Raw genomic sequence first — 20,710 nt, forward strand, 5'->3', positions numbered from 1 at the left:
CTTTTTTCCTGTGATGACTTGAGTGTACCCATAGACCTTTGTTATTTGTCATTTACACGTGATTTATACGTGAAAGCTGAAACTTCTGTCACCGAAACTCGCCACTGGCCCCTGAATGGCACAGAAACGCCTCGTCCCACCTTTTTTTATCTACCTCAGGTGACGCCCAATCAGAGCAGGGCTCGTGGTCTCACCCAATGAGTATCGAAACTCGTGGACTCAGGTAGATCGCAGGTGTGTCGTAGTCCGGCACTGTGAAGAAGACTCGATCATCCGGGGCCAACTTTTGTGAAGTTGGTTAGAGTTATTGAATGTTAACAGCGCTGATATTCACGCCAGTTTGGATTACTGTGAGACTATTATTTAATTTTTGCACTATGAATTTAGTTTTTATCAGACAAGCTGGGACTCTGCTGTTTATTTGCATGATTTTAATTCTTCTGCATGGCTCCAGAGGCGAAATACCTTCTAAACCAATTGCAGCCACGATTTTGCCATCGGTTAAGCCTAATGATGGAGTCCAGACTTATCCAGAGGACCAGAAAAATAATTTACCCGTGTTTACAATGAATTATCCAAGAATCCAGATTCCCTTTGAAATTACTCTTTGGGTGCTGCTGGCTTCTTTTGCAAAAATTGGTGAGTAACAGTCCCATATGTGCCAACAGGTGTGGTTTCTCATCTTGCTGCTCCCTGTGACCTTTTTTCCTCCTCTTTTCAGGTTTTCATGTGTACCACAAGATCACCATCTGGGTGCCTGAGTCGTGCCTTCTCATCAGCATCGGCCTGATAGTGGGCGCTATCATGCACTCTGTTCACGAGGAGCCCCCCGCTGTGCTCACCAGTAATGTCTTCTTCCTCTACATGCTGCCCCTAATTGTCCTGGAGTCAGGCTACTTCATGCCCACCAGGCCTTTCTTTGAGAACATTGGCACGGTTTGTTTCAAATCAGGCACTGTTTCTCTAACTCTGGTCAGCTTCCTGCTCAACTTTGACAGTTTTGTTGCTGTTTTCATGCAGGTGTTCTGGTTCGCCGTGGTGGGGACGCTGTGGAACAGCATTGGCATCGGCATCTCTCTGTTCGCCATATGCCAGATTCCGGCCTTTGGCGTGCAAGACATCAACCTCCAGGAGAACCTGCTGTTCTCTGCCATCATCTCGGCCGTGGACCCCGTGGCTGTGCTGAACGTGTTTGAGGACGTGTCTGTGAATGAGCAGCTCTACATCGTAGTGTTCGGAGAGTGCCTCTTCAATGATGCTGTCACTGTGGTGAGTGAGCGGACTGCTATTTGTTATTAAAACACTTGACTGTGAGCAAGGGGCAATTGCAAACTGTTCTTGTGTGTCAATTGTTTTGTTCCAGTGACAAATACACAGCCAGGTACCCAGCATGGCAGTGCAGTTTACTCTGCTGCATGTGCTCCACAAAGAGTATATATTTAGCATTTTACACTGATTTAAGAATATTTTTTGCTATTTCTCTCTATGTCACAGTCTCATACATGTAGTTTCCTGTGGAGACCATTTCAACTACCACCCACCATTTACAGACATGGTTAGGCATTTAATTCCATGACTATTACAATAAGCTCAGGTTTCATGAAATACTGGTCATATTTGTGTTTTCCCTTCTCTTCTCCGGGTTGCATGTACGAGGACAGAATGTGTGGGAGAGAACCGTCTGTGTGCTGGCAAGATTTCTAAACAGAAAGTACTCAGGGAGGAAAAACTGAACTAAGGGAATGTTATACACATTAAACAAATGTGTCTATAAAGCACAATTCAGTCCGTTTGCTCAGATGCTGTCAAACCAGTTTCTGGTCGCAGTTACATTTGTTTGTGTGGGTTTGTCCACATGTAGTTTGTCCACACACTCAGGGATTTAATAAACTCAGAGGAAAGACTCCCACAGCCATAAGAAGCAAACAAAACTTCATTTGCTGTTAATGTTTTCTCCCAAACAGAAAAATAGTCTGACCTTGTTAATCTCAGAACTAATCTTTTACAGACAGGCCTATGTGTGAGCCTCTTTGTTAGTGGTGGCTTTTCTATGTGCAAAGAATCTTTATTGTCTGTGTCTTGAACTGGATCTGATGGTCTAGCAGAACTTTTTCCACTTCATCTTGCATTTAAGTCATTAATTATCTGCACACGATGATCCTTTTTTTATCCAGTTTTGGTACACGTCATGCATTTAAAGTTTAAAGTACTCAGTTTTGAGAAATGCAGTGAAATGGTGTAGCTAAATACGCCATCGGGTTCATGCGAGTCGATGTTAGTCACGTGTTTTCATGTAGCAAAAGCTTCATACTGCCCAGGCAGGAATGGTAGATTAAGGAGGAACAAAGCTCGTTACTTTACCTAATGCACCTTTTCCATGACTCAGTCAGTATGTTTGGTAAAAATCTGATTATCAAGTTGCAAACAATGCAGAGTAAATATTTCCAGTAAATCACTCTTATCTGGAAAGGCGTCATTAGAGGCCACAGCGCCTGACACCACACCTGACCTCTGACTAGCATATGTGGGATATGGTGCATAGGTGCAAAAAAGAAAGAAAGTGTGCATATTTATTTATTAATTTTTTAGGTGTTGTACAACATGTTCAGCTTTGTTGCGGAAATGCCGGTGGTGGAGCCGGTGGATGTGTTCATTGGAGTCGCGAGGTTCTTCATTGTGGGGCTCGGTGGGATGGCATTTGGCATCCTGTTTGGCTTTGTGGCAGCCTTCACCACAAGATTCACCTCCAAGGTCCGAGAAATCGAGCCACTCTTCGTATTCATGTACAGCTACCTGGCCTATCTGGTGGCAGAGCTGTTTGCCATCTCATCCATCATGGCGTGAGTAGGTTTTATAACATTTACAGAATTAAAGAAAGAAAGAAGAATAACACAAAGTTTACCCAAATACTCCCCACAAACCCTCTGTGCCCATGTGCTTCTGCAGCATTATAACCTGTGCCCTCACCATGAAGTACTACGTCGAGGAAAACGTTTCGCAGCGTTCCTGCACGACCATCAGACACGTGATTAAGATGCTTGCCTCTATCTCGGAAACGCTCATCTTCTTCTTCTTAGGGGTCGTCACCATCACAACTGACCATGAGTGGAACTGGGGCTACATCCTCTTCACGCTGCTGTTTGCTTTTGTATGGAGAGGTCTGGGTAAGGAAATGACCGGCGTTATCTGTGTCGTGTTAAAGCTCAGGTTTTTGTTTGACTGCAGTTATCTAGTGGAGCAAAGGCTGAGAGCTACTGCTGCTACATGTGCAAAGAAATGCAAGGAAGACAGAAAGTGCTGCTAAGAAAATAAGCTGTGAATGTAAAACAGACAGGTAATCTTTTAATGTTGAATCTAGCCAACCAATATTGAGCCCAGTATGTCTTCTCAGTCTGTTTTGGTTTCCACCAAAAACCACCAAAACTTTGGTAAAAAACCGAGAGCTTAATGTTGTCAAAACGCTTGTTGAATCTGAAAGGAAATGTCCAGACTTCTCTGCTGATTTATCTCTACAAACAGTTTTGGGCAACATAATATAATACGCAGAGCAGCTTTAAACTTGTTGATAATGAAACCTCTGATATTTTCTTGCCTCTCCCTCTCAGGTATCTTGGTGTTGACTCAGATCATTAACCCTTTCCGCACCATCCCATTCAACATGAAAGATCAGTTTGGTCTCGCATATGGAGGTCTGCGAGGTGCAGTTTCTTTCGCCCTTGCCTTCACGCTTCCTGATACCATTGGCCGCAAGCAGCTCTTTGTCACTGCCACCATTGCCGTTATCCTCTTCACCGTCTTTCTTCAGGTAAGGGAACATCTGTGTAAGTATATTTTTAAGTCTGTATGCTCTGAATAACTTGAATGAAGGTGTTATTTCTTTTGTCCTCGCAGTGGAATGAGATAGAAAATGATTTTTTCTTTAAAATCACATTTAGGAGTGAGACAGAATCTTGGTGAGCTGTTTGGTGTCATTTATTTTTGTCCAGTTAAAAAACAAACAAACTGAGACCCGATTCAAAATTATATGTATTATATACACTGATAAACTCAAGCTTTTCATTTCTAATCATATACACTGTTATCCTTAGAGAAGAAATACAGAACATTTATTGTATGATATATAAAATGCATGTATGCATCTGAACTTTTACCTTCCAAAAAAGACATTTTACAAAGTTCAACCTCATGGCTGCTAAAATGAGGGGAAATTACTTTGGTTCTAAACTGTGTCTCTTATACTTGTAATCAAAAGTTTACACACAGTCATTATGAGCATGAATGTCATTATAATTTTGGGCATTTATTGATTTCTTTGAACTCTTCTTTTTCCAGGGTGGAATGATTGTACAGCATACATCTTTATTGACTTAAACAAATAAACAATAAAAAGGATTGGCTGCACAAGTACATACACCTTCACTAATATTTAAATGCCCATTACAAAGTTGTACGTCGACCACTTTTGGTAGCCATCAACAATTCTAGCTGGATATTTGATCACTCTTCTTGGCAGAGCTGGTAGAGATCATTTAAATTGTTGCACAGACCCGGCTTTTAAGTGTAGTCCACAAACTATCAATAGGGTTGAGGTCTGAGCTTTGAGGAGACTATTCCGGAAAGCCCGTTAGCCTCCTTTATCGAGCCACCCAAAACCTGTTTTGATGTCTGTTTGGCGTCAAAGGAGCTTGCAAAGAAAAGCATCTGGACTTCTTTAAGTTACTTGAAGACGTTTCACCTCTCATCCGAGAAGCTTCTTCAGTTCTAAGGTCAAATGGTGGAGAGTCCCAGATATAAACCTAGTGGGAGTTTCCCCCCCACAGAGGGACAAAAGGACCCCCTGATGATCCTCTAATCACCTGAGCCAAGGTGTGAAACTGGGTGTGGGTCCCAATCAGCCAGAGTTTCGGGTGAGTTTATTGTGAAACCTGGCCCCAACTTATCATGCGAATTCCTGAGGTCAGATGGCCCAGGATGTGAGTGGGCGTTAAGGCATCTGGGGAGGGAACTCAAAGCTGGATTATAGATGGCAGAGAGTTGGTGTCGTAAACCACCGCCTCTGTTCAAAGATGGTCGCTCACAGTGGACATAGATGGCTTCTTTCAGAGGTGAAATTGAGAGGTGAAACGTCTTCAAGTAACTTAAAGAAGTCCAGACGCTTTTCTTTGCAAGCTCCTTTGACTACGATGACCTGGATGACTGAGAACCTTCATAGACATGTCTGTTTGGCATCATTTTCCTGTTATGAAACCCAGTTGTGTCCAAGTTTCAACCATCTGTTGATTTGAGCTGAGGTTGAAGAATTTGGAGGTAGTCCTCCTTTCTTAGTCCAGCCACTTTGTGCAGTGTACCGGAACCACTGGCAGTGAAACAGCCCCAGAGCATGATGCTACCACCACCATGCTTGACAGCTAGTACAGTGTTCCTATGTTTGGAAGCCAGTGCTTTAATTGTCCAAACATGCCTCTTGTCACTGTGGCCAAACACTTGTCCAGCAGCCATTTGGCCTTCTGGAGGGATTTTTAACTATCAGTCAAACTTGAAGGTGTTGATTTTGGAGTAGGGGCTTTTTTTTTATCGGTCAGCACCCTCTCATTGTGTCTCAACGCAAAACTTCCTTCACTGTAGAGAGTGAAGCAGCCATTTTTTTTACAGCCATTTTCATTTCATGGCAGGCTTGAGCCTCAGTGGTTGTTCCTGAACATCCTAATTAATTTCATCTCATCTGAGGATGACAGTTTGGGTCTTCTTCCAGACCTCGTCGAAGCTGTGACACATGTGAATAACTTGACTTAACTTTAATCTGCTGCTTTTTAGAAATGAGAGACGTTTCTAACTTGTAGCTATAGCTACAACTACAAGTTGTAGTTAATAACTAATTTTTTGTTTTTCAAAGGGTGTGTATCCATGTATGGGTAACCCTGGAAAAAGAAATTATTAAAATCCCCAAATTACCATAACATTCATGTCTATGATGAGTATATGAACTTCTGGCCACAACTGTATCTACAACTCTAGTGTTCGAAGTAATTTGTGTTTTTCTTTTTTCCCTCTTCCCCACAGGGCATCAGTATCCGACCTCTGATTGAGTTCATCAATGTCCGAAGAACAAACCGCAACCTTGAAATCATTAATGTAGAGATTCACTGCAGGGTAAGTCACAGACTGCATGCATGTATCGGACAGTACATTTCTGCGCACGGTGCTGACAGATCGCGCTTTGCTCGCAGCTCATGGAGCATACAATGGCAGGCATAGAGGATCTCTGTGGGCAGTGGAGCCGCTTCTACTGGAAGGACAAGTAAGAGTTTTTTGGCGTCGCGGTTTAATCTTTTGTCAGTAAATTAGCAGATATTGCTCATCAGATCTAATGAGTAGTGAATAATACTGTATGATTCACAGTAACAACAATAAAACAAACCCTCACAAACCCTCCTCATTCCTGCTTTTTGTTACCACTTTTCTTTTATGCCACAAACACTGTATGCGAAAGTTTGAGTCCATCTGATTTGCAAAAATTCTATATGTCAACTTGTTTTTACTATTGACTAATGCTTTCATGCATACTTAGCAACTGATCAGCAAAAAAGGGCTTTCTGAAGGTTATTCATATTAATACTTTATCTACAGTCTTTCAGGCAGTTCAGCAGGATGCTGATGTCAAACTGAGAATACATAATTAGGCATAATTATCTGCAACTGGCTGAAAATACAGTAACTCAAATGTGTTGATGGGATGCTGGGAAAGTCCAGTAGCAGCACATATACAGATAAAACACACCTCATAATTCACAAAAGATTCTTTACATTACATGCCTACACAAATTTAGTGGTTTTGACAGTTTGACTGATATGCAAATTTCAAAGCTGAGTGTTTTAAATAATAAAGCCGGTAATGCCTTATTTTCTTGTTGTCCACAACTTACATGAAAACACCAGAAACTATATAAAAACCGTCCGTGAAATTCTTCTTTCTCTCAATGTCAGGTTTATGAAGTTTAACAACAGAATCCTGCGTAAGATCCTCATCCGAGACAGCAGAGCAGAGTCCAGTATTGTGGCGCTCTATAAAAAGCTAGAGCTGCAGAATGCCATGGAAATCCTGGACACGGCGTCCGGAGACATCAGCGCTGCTCCTTCCATCGTCTCCCTCTCGTACGTATGACTTTTGCACTCATCACATCACTCTCCCTTCTACCTGTCAAGACCAAATGTAGAGCTACTAATGATTGCTTATTATTTTCTAAAATCAAGCGAGGAAAAGAAAAGCTCTTCTAAACTCCAGAAAAAGTTCCTGGCTGCTGACCTGAGGAACATCCACGACATCCTGTCAAAGAACATGTACAAGATCAGGGAGCGGGTAAGATAAAGAAAGGATCTTTGCTGTATGCTCTTTTTTTGGTTTCTGTTTAGTTTGTCTGTCACTGTGTCAGAAAGTAGCTGCGAATTTAATCAAATACTGCACTTAAATAGTTGATTTATGCTTGTGGTAGTTCTTTCATTTTCTTTTCACTTTGGAGCAAATGTTGTGCTTAATCTTTGCAACATTTTATTGAAATGACACTAAAGGCCTATACAATAAAAAAACTATACCTATAGTTAAACAATAAACTCATTAAAACAGCAAACTAGTTGGAAGCACCTGTCATATTTGACATGTTTGAGTGCTGAGCAGAAGGAAGTGAAGAACAGAAGAAGCTGTTTAAATTCCAGACAGGTTAATATAATATATAATGTATAAAAAGCTTCCTTTTTACAATAAAGCAATTTTTGTATCTTTGATTCATTTAATTACTTAATCTGAATTATTACATTTTGCTGATATACTTTTTGCAGTTTGAAATGTTAAGATCTGTACATGTCATTCATTTTTACATCAACGTTTCTTTAGTCTGAAGTTGGTGACGGATCTCTTCAGTAACGATGGAGCAATTTCCAGCTACACTGACATGAATAATACACAAAAACTATCACTACCATAGTTTGATGTTAGCGGGTTTTTTTGGGGGTTTTGTTAATATCAATGGTTATTTGTAGAAAATGTAATTTAATGTATAAGTTTGCCATTTGTGTTTTAAGCGTTGTCATTGTCAACTTTTGCCAGATGACGGCACATCTCAGAAGTGTGAAACTCGAACCTTTGTTTGTTTTGCATACATGGTAACGTAGTTCAGCATCAGCTTTGCACGTGCTCAACTGCTTAAAAACGATTAAAACCCCCGATAAAGATGACTAAAATAAAGCCACGTGCAGCTGCACCTCTTTGCATTTTACTTGAAAAACATGAAGTTTGAAAAATGTCCGTTAATTTGACACAAACGAGAAAAGCACCCCTCGATGTTGTTCTGTTTCTCATACCGACGATCCCAACAAGTGAAACTCGGTGCTGTTTTGCATAGCCACAGGCAGTGGCCAGCAGTACTTTTCCATTAGTGGCATGACATCGCCCTTTTAACAGACTCTTTGATGCTTTGATGGAGTTTCTTCTGTGGTTTCACAGTTTATCACATAGCTTTATCAATAGCTCCTTGTTTCAAGTCTTTTTTTCACATATTTGTGATTCTTTCACACAAAACTGACATCACCGTGTCACTATTAATTTATTTTTAAAATGCTTTATATTTGATAAAAATGCTAACTGTAAACCGTGTTGGCCTCTGGTGACATCATACAGGCCCATAATATTGTCATGCGACCTCTTTATAAAACACAGTGGTGACCTTTGGAGGTTTTTTAAAGGCAGCTGTGTTTGTTTTTGGTTTAACTAATGGCTGCAGGTCAGAACCAGGGGTGGGTTTACTGCATGGAACAGGTTAAGGTAGCAGTCCACATACAGACACCTACCCCTGCCTCAAACAGTTGTTTCCAGTTTTGGTGGCGTAATCTGAGCTTTAAACAATGCAGTCCCCACTAAGAGCGTCTGAACCGTCCATTCGTGGGAACCTCTGTTGTCCCAATTCCCTGGCATTGACAATGGTCATGGATTTTGTTTATGGAGTTTTTAAGTCTATGTCTTCACTGTGTGTTTTCCGTGTGTGGTTCTCTGACTTTCTGTTATTTGCAATTAGATAATTAATTTATGTATTTGGACTTAGACGGTGGCATACAGAGGAAAACATGCTCTGCCCAATGACAGCCAGACCAGAGAGATACTGATCAGGCGCCATGCCACCATTCGACGAAGCCTCCGAGCTCGTAGTTGTCAGTCATCGGTAAGCTACCTTGCCCAATTTATTTGTATTATTTTAATTAATTATTTCTTTTGTTGGGAGCGTGGGTTGGGATTTTAGGTACATCCCCGGGGTCTTAATTAGAAGTACTTTGGGCAAATAACAGTCACATTAAAAATGTTCTTTTTGAGCTGATTATCTCACACATGAAATTCAAACACTAGATTAAATGTTGTCACCACTTTTCATCAAGCTTTTTCCCCATTGTTATTCTTAGAACGTGCCCAGGACACACAAGTATTTCTCGCTTCCTGCTGGAAAGAGTCTGGAGTCAAGATTTGATGCTGCGAGGTGGCACTACACAGGTAAACTGAGATTATCTTTGAAATCCCTTAACACAACCTTACCCTTCATATAAATGAGAATAAATGATGAAAACGTCACTTCCTTACAAAGTTTGGAATTTTTCAACCTGATTCGAGCCTTAATTCATCAGAACTGAAATGAATTGTCTTTTCTCAGCTGTGTGCACAGAACAAATGAAGTGCTTTGTCGATAATTCATCTGAATCTTAGGAGCGGGACTCCCTTTACAATTCTGTCTGTATATGAAACCCCTGCACTACAAGCTGTTTTCATTTTCTTGTCCCACTCTTCCTTTTTCAGTTCATCTCCCTCTCATTAGTACACAGAGATCTGTCTGGCCCGGAAGCTGCCGCCAGTCCCCCTCCGAGACCTCCCCAAAACCGCTGCCTCGATTCTTGCTTACGCTATCTGCCATTATCTACTAGAAATGGAGTCAAATATAAATGAGGACGTGGTCCAAGCTAGTAAATGATCTCCCTGGTATCAGAAAACCACCCCCAAAACTATTAATAAGACTTTGTCAGTCTCATTAATGTCACAGTATGTGTCTCCTGAAAAAACAGAAACCAAAAGAAACCACTCCTGAAAGAATGAACCAAAAGGGAGAGCTTGTAGATATCAATCTACATTCAAGACAGCAGCTTGACAACTAGATTTTTATCACAGAAGCGTAACATTCGTGGTTCACCAGCAGCTTTAAGAGGCTGTTCTTCAAAATGTCCAGTTTTTACCAGCAGGTTATGGCATGAAATTGAAAACAGGTTCAGGTTAGTTTGTTCTTGTGGTTAGATTTGTTCTGCAGCAAGCCATCCATCCTACCATGTACACTCTCAGTGCAAACACAACAGACAACAAATAAGCATAGTACAAAATACTGGAAACAACAACTAATAATAAGCATTGTGTAACACACACAGTATCAAAACTATAATTTGTCCATCCGACCAATGGCAGCTAGAACAAAGCACTTGTAATGCTCATTTGAATGATTTGTACCACTTTGTTGGTTTCTTGAGTGGCTGGTTTGTGTATTGCTAGAATTTGTAGGATGGCATCATTTCACCTCCCTTTCATAAAGGATGGTTCAGTGGATCCTCTGCTAAAGGAAACGATTGAAAAGCACTGAAGCCTTTTTCCTTATGTTAGGGTTCGATTCAAGCAGCAAGGCTTTTTGAGGACTTATCTGTGATCCTAAATTGACTGTAGGAATAGATGTGAGTGTGTGTGGCTGTTTATCCTCATGGGTTAGCTCTATGATGGTCACAGAATTGGGCTTCAACCAGATGAATGAAAATTAATAACTTACCCACATTATTCGTGGACAACAAAACTTGAACAGTTTTGCCTTCCTGAAGCGTATAGACTCAGATCATTAACCGGCTCTTGTCCAACACCACTATGAGGTCAACATTTATGATGCGAGTGCAAACGCATTGCCATGAAATGTTTAGCTCCACGATCAGGTCAGCATCTGATTTTGAATCAGCACAGGTAAAGTTTAGGACCTTACCTGTACTTTGTGATTGATTCTACTTGACAAGTTGTTGGTATAGTAGTTAAACATAACCATGTTGTCATAGTGAGCGTGTTAGTATGAGTGTACTTTACCATTTTATTTTTTGTTTTCAATCTCATCCCAGATGATCATGAGACCCTATCAGAAGTTGCCTACCCATCTCAACGCTCCCGGTTTGGCAAGCCCGCACGCTCCTCCTCCTCCAAAGCCATGATACCTCTGCACAGGCTGGGCACTCTGGAAGAAGTACCATCTACTGATGTTCTGAATGAAGAGAGCAGCAGTACGGGGCAGGGTGTGTTCAGGACAAACTCCTCCTACAGTGATTCCCGCGTGCCTCGTCCTCGCCGCTTAAATTCCTCAATTGATGATAACAACAGTTCGGTGGATGACTTAAGAAATGTTCACGAAGAAGACGGCGCAGAGCAGGTGGGGCAGCGTCAGCCTTCGTCTCCAGCGCCAGGCTGGGCGGCTGAGCCCAGAGAGACCACGGCTCGAAACCCTCTGCTCAGGCGGCCTCAGTGGAACCCCAAGAAGAAATAAAAGTGGTGCAGCTGGACTGTCTCCACCTAATCAAGCAGCTGGAAGTTTCTGCTTATGACTGTAAGCTCAAATAACTTTAAAGACATTTATAATAACATTGAAGGTGTCTTCATTACTCATTAGAGGTAAAACGGTCTTCAAAATGAGCCAAAATGGACTAACGCTTCAGTGTCACACTCCTCAGAAGCACAGTGAACTGTAGCAACTGTACTGTAAATAAACTGTGAGACTTTTTACACATGTACTTATTTTAACTAGTCTTAGAAAATAATTTTAAATGTCTTTTTTTCTTCATGTAGGAGTTTTTAAATGTGGAAGGTAAGGTTAATTAAACTATGTTATTATACATTTGCCCTTTGTGTAAATAGGATAGTTTTTTTGTATTTTATTGTCTGTCTTGTGTGATAGTTACATGACTGAAGATGTACATTTTGTGTGTATATAAATGTTTTTTAGTCAAACAAGCTGTTGCTGCGCAGTACGAAGTACTTTTTGAATGCCTGACAATGATGGCCCATCTGGGCCAGCTGCTTTCCTTTATTCTGTAATAAATTTTCTTTGTTGAAAGTTCTGATAAGTTTTAAGGTTTGTGACACTGAATAAAATGATGTCAGATATTAAAAGTGAATGTTTTTAATATGGTTAAAAATACAATTCAGGAGACAGACACAAAAGTACAAACTGTTTATTTGCTGTAACAGTTTTTTGGGCCTTAGTGTGGCAGGTCCTTCATGGAGCCTAGAGATAAATGAGATAAATGTATAAGAGAGCGTTTCCGATTGTTCCAGAGAGGTGCACTATGAAGGAAGTTCAACACAGCCAGGCTTTCTCTGAGTTAGCTGGCTTGACAAAACCTATGATGGCGGTTATTAACTTTGTCTGCCAAGTCGGACTTTCTGCTTCAGGCTCCGTGTGCAGTTACATGAAAAGGGGTGTTTCACATGTCACATGACACTCATCCCACACAACAGGATCCCTGTGAGCGCCACCTACTCCAACCAGAAACGACATCAGATGATGACTGACTAGTGATGAACAATCTATAAACAATACCAACATGTAAAAGTGAAAGACAAGACAGGAAATGAATGCTGCAGAAAATCTGCTTATTTAGTGCAGAGAGTGGTAGAGTACACATTTTAATTCAAGTTAATTATTTTAATATTGAGTGCACTCTCATTTCTAAAGTGATGGCTGCACATTAGAACTGTGAAACTTTTCAGTTTATTGCTTGAACAGGTAACCTTGTTCTGTGTGCGTGAGAGAGTAAAAGAGGCTAAATAGATTAAAACCAAGTATAAAAAGGTTGACATTTTCTGCATCATGAATGCATGCACAGTGACATTGCAATGCACGGTTGGCTCTGCTGTTATTTTTACAGCTGGGCTTAATTTGTGCCCCTAGTAACGGCTCGCACATATAACGCATATTTGCACAGTTGAAAATCTGCACTTACAACACGCTGTAAATAAAAGAATTGTGACACATAAAACTTTAACACCATAGTGAGTTATGTGTTTCATCTCACTTCATATTACACCTCTCTGGCTCTGGTGATGCAAGTAAACAGGTGTTGAAAATAATGTTAGAAAACTTAAAAACAGTGAATAACAAATATGCATTTAAGCCTCTAATTAGGTAAATTAACAAATCTCTATTCTTTATGATCAGTCAAAGAGGAACATTAGATCAGATACTGCTATAACGACCATTTCGGATACTTTGCATTAGAATAAAAAACAAAAAAACCCATTGAGGTAAAATGTGTAAAAATCAAACTCATACCAAAAATGTAATAGCCTGCCTTTGACAGTCATCTTTTTAATTTTTATTTAATGAATTAAGTATTATTTCAATTAAATCACCCTCCTCTTCGGGCATGTAGTGCAGACCTGCTTTCATCAACTCCAGCTAAATTGCAGTGGTTACAAAACTTCATTAAAAACAAAGTCATAAAAATACAGTCATAATCCAGTAGTTTGTGCCCAAAGGTTGCTGTCAAACGTCAGCATTTTGCAGCAGTGTCTTCATTCCTACAGTGCACGTGACTTTCGATTCACCTGTCCCCGAGACAAAGACTTCAGTGCTGGTGTGATTGAAACGTCACAATATTTCCACCCTGTGATGTCATCGCACCAACAGAAGGGCTATCCTGTTTAAGAATAACACGTTCGAGTTGGCTTCACCGTTCCCTCGAGGAGTCTGCTGTTGATTGTCCCAGCTGGTCTCCTGCAATTAAGAGCACTTCTTTGTGATTTCAAAATTCATTTAGAGTTTCTGAGTTTGGCTGTTTTTGCCATCTCCCTCGCGTCCCATTTGGGGATTCTGATGAGTAGTAAAGCCACAGCTGCGAGGGCCAGCACCACTCCTAGACTTGGGGGGCCGCAAGGGCTGAACTCTTGCGCCAAACCAGACAGGAGAGGAGCCAGGATTCGACCCACAGCTGTAACTGACTGCCCGGCTCCAATCAGAGTCCCGCTGGCCTGGACCCCGCCCCTCTGCAGCTCCAAATCTGTGATACATGTCCGTCCGATAGTGGTAGAAATGGCAAAGAAGGTGGAGGTGAGCAGCACCTGCCAAACATTCGGCGCAGCAGCATAGAGGAAAATAAGCGTACAGGTGAGCACCGTCGAATGGAGCAGTAAAGCGGGCATGTTGTTCTTATACAGCTGCGTGACTGGCCCCACCAGGAACCCAGCCAGGGCCCCTAGAGTGCTGCTGTAGCTGATCAGGTAACCGGTCATTTTTGGTTTGAGTGAAAAGCGCTCCTCCATGGCCAGAGAAAAGTTACTGTAGTAGAGCATGATAGCTATGGCCATCAGAAGACGCACAAGGAAGAGGTCCCACATGTCAGATGAGGCCACTATGTGGATCCTGGACCCTACTGAGGACAGCTGCTTCCAGACTGGCTGAAGAAAAGACACATCCCTCCACCTGAAACCACCTTGATGCTTTCCAGGAGATGTAGACTCTTGCTGCGTCTCTGCTGTCAGCAATGGGTGGTGGCTATTTGTATGAGAACCATTCTGTACAGATTTACTAAAGTGGTTTTCGTGATACCCTGCACTCGTGTCGTTTCTGCAGACAGTGTCATTACGGTCAGCCAGAGTCTCACTCTGTGGTATCATCCATACGAGGCCTGCAATGACAGACACGCTGTATTGACATACATTTTAATTTTTACCTTCATGAACTCAGTTTATTAATCTCATTTTCCAACTCACCAGCATTAATAATGAAGATGGCTGCACAAGTAAAAGAGGATGTATAAAAGCCTCCTTCATGCTCAGTTAGGTAGCCACCCACCACAGGGCCCAGGATGAAGCCCACGCTGGAGGCGGCATTGAAATGTCCCATCACTAGAGGGCGCTCTGAAGCAGACACCAGGTCAGACAGCAGAGCTCTGCAGATGGAGAGTGAGTGCTTGAACAACCCTGAAACAGAAGACACACTGAGAAGAGGCAGCAGAATAACAGTCTACTTAAAAGGCTCTCAAGCCACACAACTTTTAATACTTAATCTAAGATTGATTTATTAATCGGATTATATCTAATATAGGTAAGTGGACGTGATAAAATGTGCTGAAACCAAGGTGCAGAGAGCCCCTGCCGTTTTCTAATGAAACTAAGCAAACAAAAAAAGCTGCTAAGCATTTATATTTCTGAGTATAAGGTAGGTTTGAGTTCATAACATGAAGCTTTAAAGCTTGGTCAGTGGAAGGATGCTGATAAATATCCTTCAATGCAGGAGACACTGGAGATTATATGAAGAAAAAAGCAAAACAGAACCTCAGGCATGTTATGTAGAGCTGGGAAAAAGTACTTCACCCCTTCCTGCCTTCTGCATATTTGTCACACTTACATGTTTCAGATCATCAAACACAGTTTAATATTAGACAAAGATAACCCCAGGAAATGTGAAATGCAGTTTTTATTCATTTAGGGAAAAAAGGTATGAGATAAATCCTTTTCTAAGGTATGGATATGTGACTTAGCTGATAAACACCAGTGATGCGCCCCTTTGAGGTTTCCGACTTACCCACAGGTATCCGTGCAAGTACAAACAAAGCGATGCTGGTGGACATCCCCAGCAGGCCGTAGCCTAGAGCGCTGAGCAGCAGGCAGGTCAGCAGAGAGTACCTCCGACCCACCACGTCGCTCCAGCTGCCCTGCCAATCACACAGAGGAAATGAAACACAACCACAGAAAAAATGTACACGTTTATAATTCCCGAACTCATTTTCAGCAGTGAGATGATGGATATTTCCACAGCCCTGCCAAACATCTGAAAAGAGGGAGTTGATGCTAAATTGCTCGAAGATTCATGACAAATACTGAAAAACCGAAACAAACAGAAAGCAGACAAAAATATACCAAATTAAATTCTGTTTCTGATCTGTGAATGTTAGTCTGAAAAATCAGCTGACTCGAAAAATATCCTAAAACGCTGCATTTCCTCCATCGAGGCTGTCACACAAGTCTTTATTAGATTCTCGCCCTCTCTCACACACGCATACAAGCATCTGATGAAATAACACAATTAGGGCCAGTTGAGATGGGTGGGATTATCATAGAGACCCAGCTGTTCACATATCCCTACATTTATCAGGAATCAGCCGGTCTGAATACAGGAACTAACAGATGACTCCTTCTCTGTTTAATTTGTCCCATGACCCCCGAGAATTTAAACCAATTTCAAGACCTTTGGATGGGCGGGAAAGCTGCGTATCCAACTTCAGATACGACGCTTATTGTGTGGCATTTGAATGTGGTTCTGATTTGATTTTTCATCATGGCACCCAAAGGACTGCACAGATAAAACAAAGTCTCTCCCCCAGTATTCAATTAGCAGTGGAGAAAAAGGGTAAAAATCTATTTCTGTGTGTATATAAATCTGTACAACTGGGGCTAAGTAGGAGTGTCTTGTGTGTATGAAGGGATGGAGACTGGGTGCATTGTGTGACCTAAAACAGACAGTGTTTATTGTTTTCATGAAATTCCAGGGATGACAAAGAATGTCTCGACCAAAATGGTTGCAGAGTTAGTACTTACAACTATAGTGCTCGAGAAAAGCTGCAAGATCCCATACGTAGATCCTGCAACAGAAGATTTGCTTAAGTTTACATTTTAAATATAAAAAACACAGAGCAGACATCGCACGCGCTGAGATCCAGTGAGTCTAATGCCACTTTTTGCAGATACTAGACATAACTTCTTTTTTAAAAAACATAAGCAGACAGTGACACATGGGGAAATTTAGAAATATTGTGTCAGAGTTTTCCCCAGCATAGCGACTCTGAATCCAGTGATATCTGCAGCATAAATGGCACAGTGACATCACAGCTGTGCAGAGGAAGGCCCAGAGTCAGGGTAGGTCTTTACAGTAAATCACTCTGTATATACACTACTGCACTGGCAAGTTATGCTGAAGAGCATTTCTGAATGCATAAGACTTTAAGCGAACTTGAAGCAGATAGGCTACAGCAGCAGAAGATCACACCAGGTACCACTGCTGTCAGCTAAGAATAGAAAACCAGGGTAACATTTTGCACAGGTTCCTCAAAATTGGACAACAGTTCAGGTGGTGGTGGATAACACACCACGTCATGAAGTTCAAATCATCTAAAACTGGTTTCTTAAACATAGCAATGAGTTCAGTGCTCTCAAATGACCTCCACAGTCACCAGATCTGAATCCAATAGAGCACCTTTGTGGTGGAACGGGACATTCACAGCACAGATGTGCAGATTTTGGTGTATTGTGCCAAGACAGACCAAAATCTCTGAGGAATGTTTTCAGCTGCTGTTGAATCTGTGTCACGAAGAATTAAGGCACTTCTGAAGGGTAGTAGAAAAGTGCACCTAATAAGGGGCCTGATGACTATGGCTATTATTATTCGGCTCATCTTTCAACAACACAAGGTCCTGACATACTGCTAAAAAAACTATTATTCAATTGATGTATAACAATAAAAATAATCACAGAACCTGGCACTGGGACATTCCCATATTATATTGTGCATACAGTGTGCAGAAGTGAGGATTAAACAATATATTATTGAGAGTGTTTGTTTGATTGTTTTGTCACTTGTAGTCTCCACAGCCTTCCAGTCTGCTGTAGATTTATTCACTTTTGTGTCACTGTAAGGTTGGTGCTTGCAGTACACCAGCTGCATAATTTAAACAAATGTATGTTATGTATTGCGGAAACAACATACCTACAAGACCGGCCACAGTGGGACTTGCTCCAAGAGCCTTCACGTGATGGCTCAGCAGTGGGATGATCATGCTCACCCCAAACAAGTCCTGTAAAGAAATATGGAGGAACAAAGGTGGAGTGAGGCTGATGGGAACATGCAAATCAAACATGGTGTCCAGCATACAGCAGGGAGAGTCTGTGGCCGGATTCAGCAGCCACGTAGAGTTGTTGCTCATCCTGTTTTTCCTGCACTGCTGAGATCAGAGCAGCTCTCCGAGCCAAAATCTTGATTGAAGTCACACAGCAGCTCATACAGTGTTCCTGACCCAGTCCATTACAGAAATTACTTAACCTTCAGTAGCTTTACTGTGCCAGTGCTGCACAGTGCCAAATAAATCTGAGCTGACTGGATCCCTCTAGTCATCTCTAATTGGATGCTTGTTTAGCTAGGTATGACAAAGTTATTTCTCTAAGGCACGACTACAGGCGAGCTCTTAAAATAACACCTTTAGAATGATCTAGACTTGTAGATCAACTTTGCATTACAGTACTGACAGCGATGCTTTGAAGAGGTAACGCCAAAAACATTAGGAAATACCTTCATCTTAATTTCTTTTAGTAGCCAAGCATTACAATGGTTATTATAAAAGGTCTTGTAGATACATGACAGCTGTCTCCAGCAAGGATTTCCAAGAACACCACAGTCGTGCTGAGTCTAATGCTCTATAAACAGACTTTGGACCGACACTGTGCTTAATACATTCACATCCAGTCAAAGCAACTAAGTGCAGAAGCTCTAGAGTTTCCTTTCTTTGGGCTTCAAAAATTATAAACGTGGTGCAGAAGTTAATTTTTCAGTACGGGACAAATATGACGCGTAATAAGGGCTATTGTGAGAGTTTGATTCAGGTTAAAGAGCTCAGGTTTATTATTTGCATGTTGGAAAACTCATTTTAGCTTGCAACTTCCTTGAACTTTTTCCTTTTATTATTTGTATAAATAATAAATGTCTTAATGTATACTATTTTTTTTGCTAAAACAACAAAAAACAACAAGTAGGCATTATACAGAGTTTTAAATATGAAAAGGAAGGGATTAAAAAGCCCCAGCATGTTTTACATCATCATACCTGGGTTACGAAAGCATGACTAGGAAACAGCACACCTAAAAAAAACACCGAACTGAGTGGGGTCATCTCTCAGTGAGGCACTCACCATGAAGCCCACCACATAGATACATTTTATAATCCTCCTCCGTCTTCTGTCTTTCAGTAATAAAGTGCTACATTTCTGGTTGATCATCCTCCCGCTTTGACAGCACGGCTACAGCCAAGGCGGAAGCGCTCATCCGCTCTAACTATCCAAACAGAAGCGGTGGTCTCATAAGGACGGGGTGATCGCAAGCTTCCGGGTTTTATCTGTGTGAGAAAACGTGTCCGATGTGAAAGCTGGTTGTCTGTAAATAAGACTATCGAGTTTTCGACCTACGATAAACTTGACTTTTTAAGTCTGGGTTCATTTAAGAGTTGCTGAACCGACGCGTTGGCTGGTCTGAAACACCCATAGATGGTATAACCCACTGACGTCACAAAATATGAGCTTTCCCCGTCATTTTTCCCAATAATTTGTGGAAAATCATAAAGCGTTTTTATTTATACCTGTTTAGAAAAAAGGTTTAGCCTTTATCTTAAATTATTTTAATTTGTTTTGCATTTGTTATTTTGTATATTTGTTATAGCTACTAAAAAACGGCAGATATTTTCAGCACTGTAGATTGTAGTCTAACCCACCTAATGTTGTTACTTAACTCACAGCAACACTGCGTTTCGTATCGGATAGATAGTATTAACAGTGTCGTAGAGTTTTGTTGAAAGATGTTTAGACGTTATCAGAGAGGGAGGTTTACTTGTACGCCACCTGCTGGGGTTTCCAAAGCATTACAACAGACACTTCAGCAGAATTTAATTTAACGTTTAAAAAAATGTGAACGAGAGACCTATTGACCTATTAGACAACGTCTGGCCAGAATGAAGAAGCTAGCTGGTAAAGTATGCAATTCACTATATGTAGTCATTAAATTCAATGATGATTGAAACTTGACTATAACTTATTCAAGTTTCCTGTAATATTTGTAAGTGTGCTTGGATATCACTTTGGTAATTAAGCATTGTTAGTTGCTATATTTCCATATAACAACTTTGTTCCCACCTTATTACCTTATTATTAGAGTGCCACCAAAAAAATCCCTATAGATCCATGTACAGATAGATCTATATACATGTACATGGTTACATAACCTACAAACTTTTGTATCACATTGTGCAAACATAGACTGGAAATTGTGCTCAGAGGCTTCCAAAACGTCAAAAAACACCCCCAAACCAAAACCAGTACATATATATCTATATATTTAGGTTTCAGACAAGAAATAATGATATCTGATAAAACTCTGATTTGAACTTTTGATCTTTTTGATGCTAACACACATACCGAACCTTTGAGTGAGTGTGGCCTGGATCACATCAGTGTGTAAATTAGACAGAGTCCCCTTATAGTTTTACTGCTAAATATTCCCCCCAGATGCTAAACCGGCACTTCCTCTCAACTCACACTGAGCATGAATACAACAAAATTATATTTCCGAAAACATCAGTGGAAGATACATTTTAACTTAAAGTTTAGCACAGTTAAAAGAAGTAACTGTGTTATTTACTTTTACATTATTAAAGGCTGCATGTACTTTTTATAATTCCAGTGTAATAGAAAAAATGAGATCTGTATTAAAAACGTCTAAAACAATGAAAAAATAGTTGCTTTAAAGAGTTTGTGTGACCTCCTTTGTGTGATCGCTTCAATTTGTATAAAGTAATTTTAAACTTCCTATTGTGTCGTATTGCATGAGGTCTAGTTTGTGAAAGTCATT

The 20,710-nt window shown here is 40.9% G+C and overlaps 2 protein-coding genes across 3 annotated transcripts; one reads left to right on the forward strand and one right to left on the reverse strand.

Annotated features, from left to right (window-relative positions):
* The first annotated feature begins 65 nt into the window (after positions 1-65).
* Positions 66-12,184, forward strand: slc9a2 (solute carrier family 9 member 2). 2 transcript variants are annotated; one of them, XM_040005703.1, is made up of 14 exons: positions 66-350; positions 455-639; positions 722-936; positions 1,021-1,269; positions 2,590-2,840; positions 2,947-3,164; positions 3,606-3,805; positions 6,061-6,150; positions 6,228-6,298; positions 6,985-7,152; positions 7,252-7,357; positions 9,093-9,209; positions 9,445-9,532; positions 11,173-12,163. In XM_040005703.1, exons 2-14 carry the CDS (start codon positions 567-569, stop codon positions 11,589-11,591), a joined length of 2,265 nt encoding a protein of 754 aa, XP_039861637.1. In that variant the 5' UTR covers positions 66-350; positions 455-566; the 3' UTR covers positions 11,592-12,163. The 2 variants fall into 2 exon arrangements, with proteins under 2 accessions (XP_039861637.1, XP_039861636.1); XM_040005702.1 differs by lacking the exon at positions 66-350 and having other exon boundaries at positions 357-639; positions 11,173-12,184.
* A 78-nt stretch (positions 12,185-12,262) lies between these two features.
* On the reverse strand, positions 12,263-19,289 carry mfsd9 (major facilitator superfamily domain containing 9). Its single transcript, XM_040005704.1, has 6 exons — positions 19,003-19,289; positions 17,808-17,895; positions 16,643-16,686; positions 15,630-15,759; positions 14,816-15,025; positions 12,263-14,730 (listed from the first exon to the last, which is right to left on the reverse strand). The coding sequence occupies exons 1-6, from the start codon at positions 19,087-19,089 to the stop codon at positions 13,856-13,858; spliced, it is 1,434 nt and encodes a 477-aa protein (XP_039861638.1). The 5' UTR covers positions 19,090-19,289; the 3' UTR covers positions 12,263-13,855.
* Positions 19,290-20,710: the final 1,421 nt, after the last annotated feature.

Source organism: Simochromis diagramma, unplaced genomic scaffold (assembly GCF_900408965.1).
Source record: "Simochromis diagramma unplaced genomic scaffold, fSimDia1.1 OVJJ01000501.1, whole genome shotgun sequence".
In the NCBI taxonomy this organism is placed as follows: Eukaryota; Metazoa; Chordata; class Actinopteri; order Cichliformes; family Cichlidae; genus Simochromis; species Simochromis diagramma.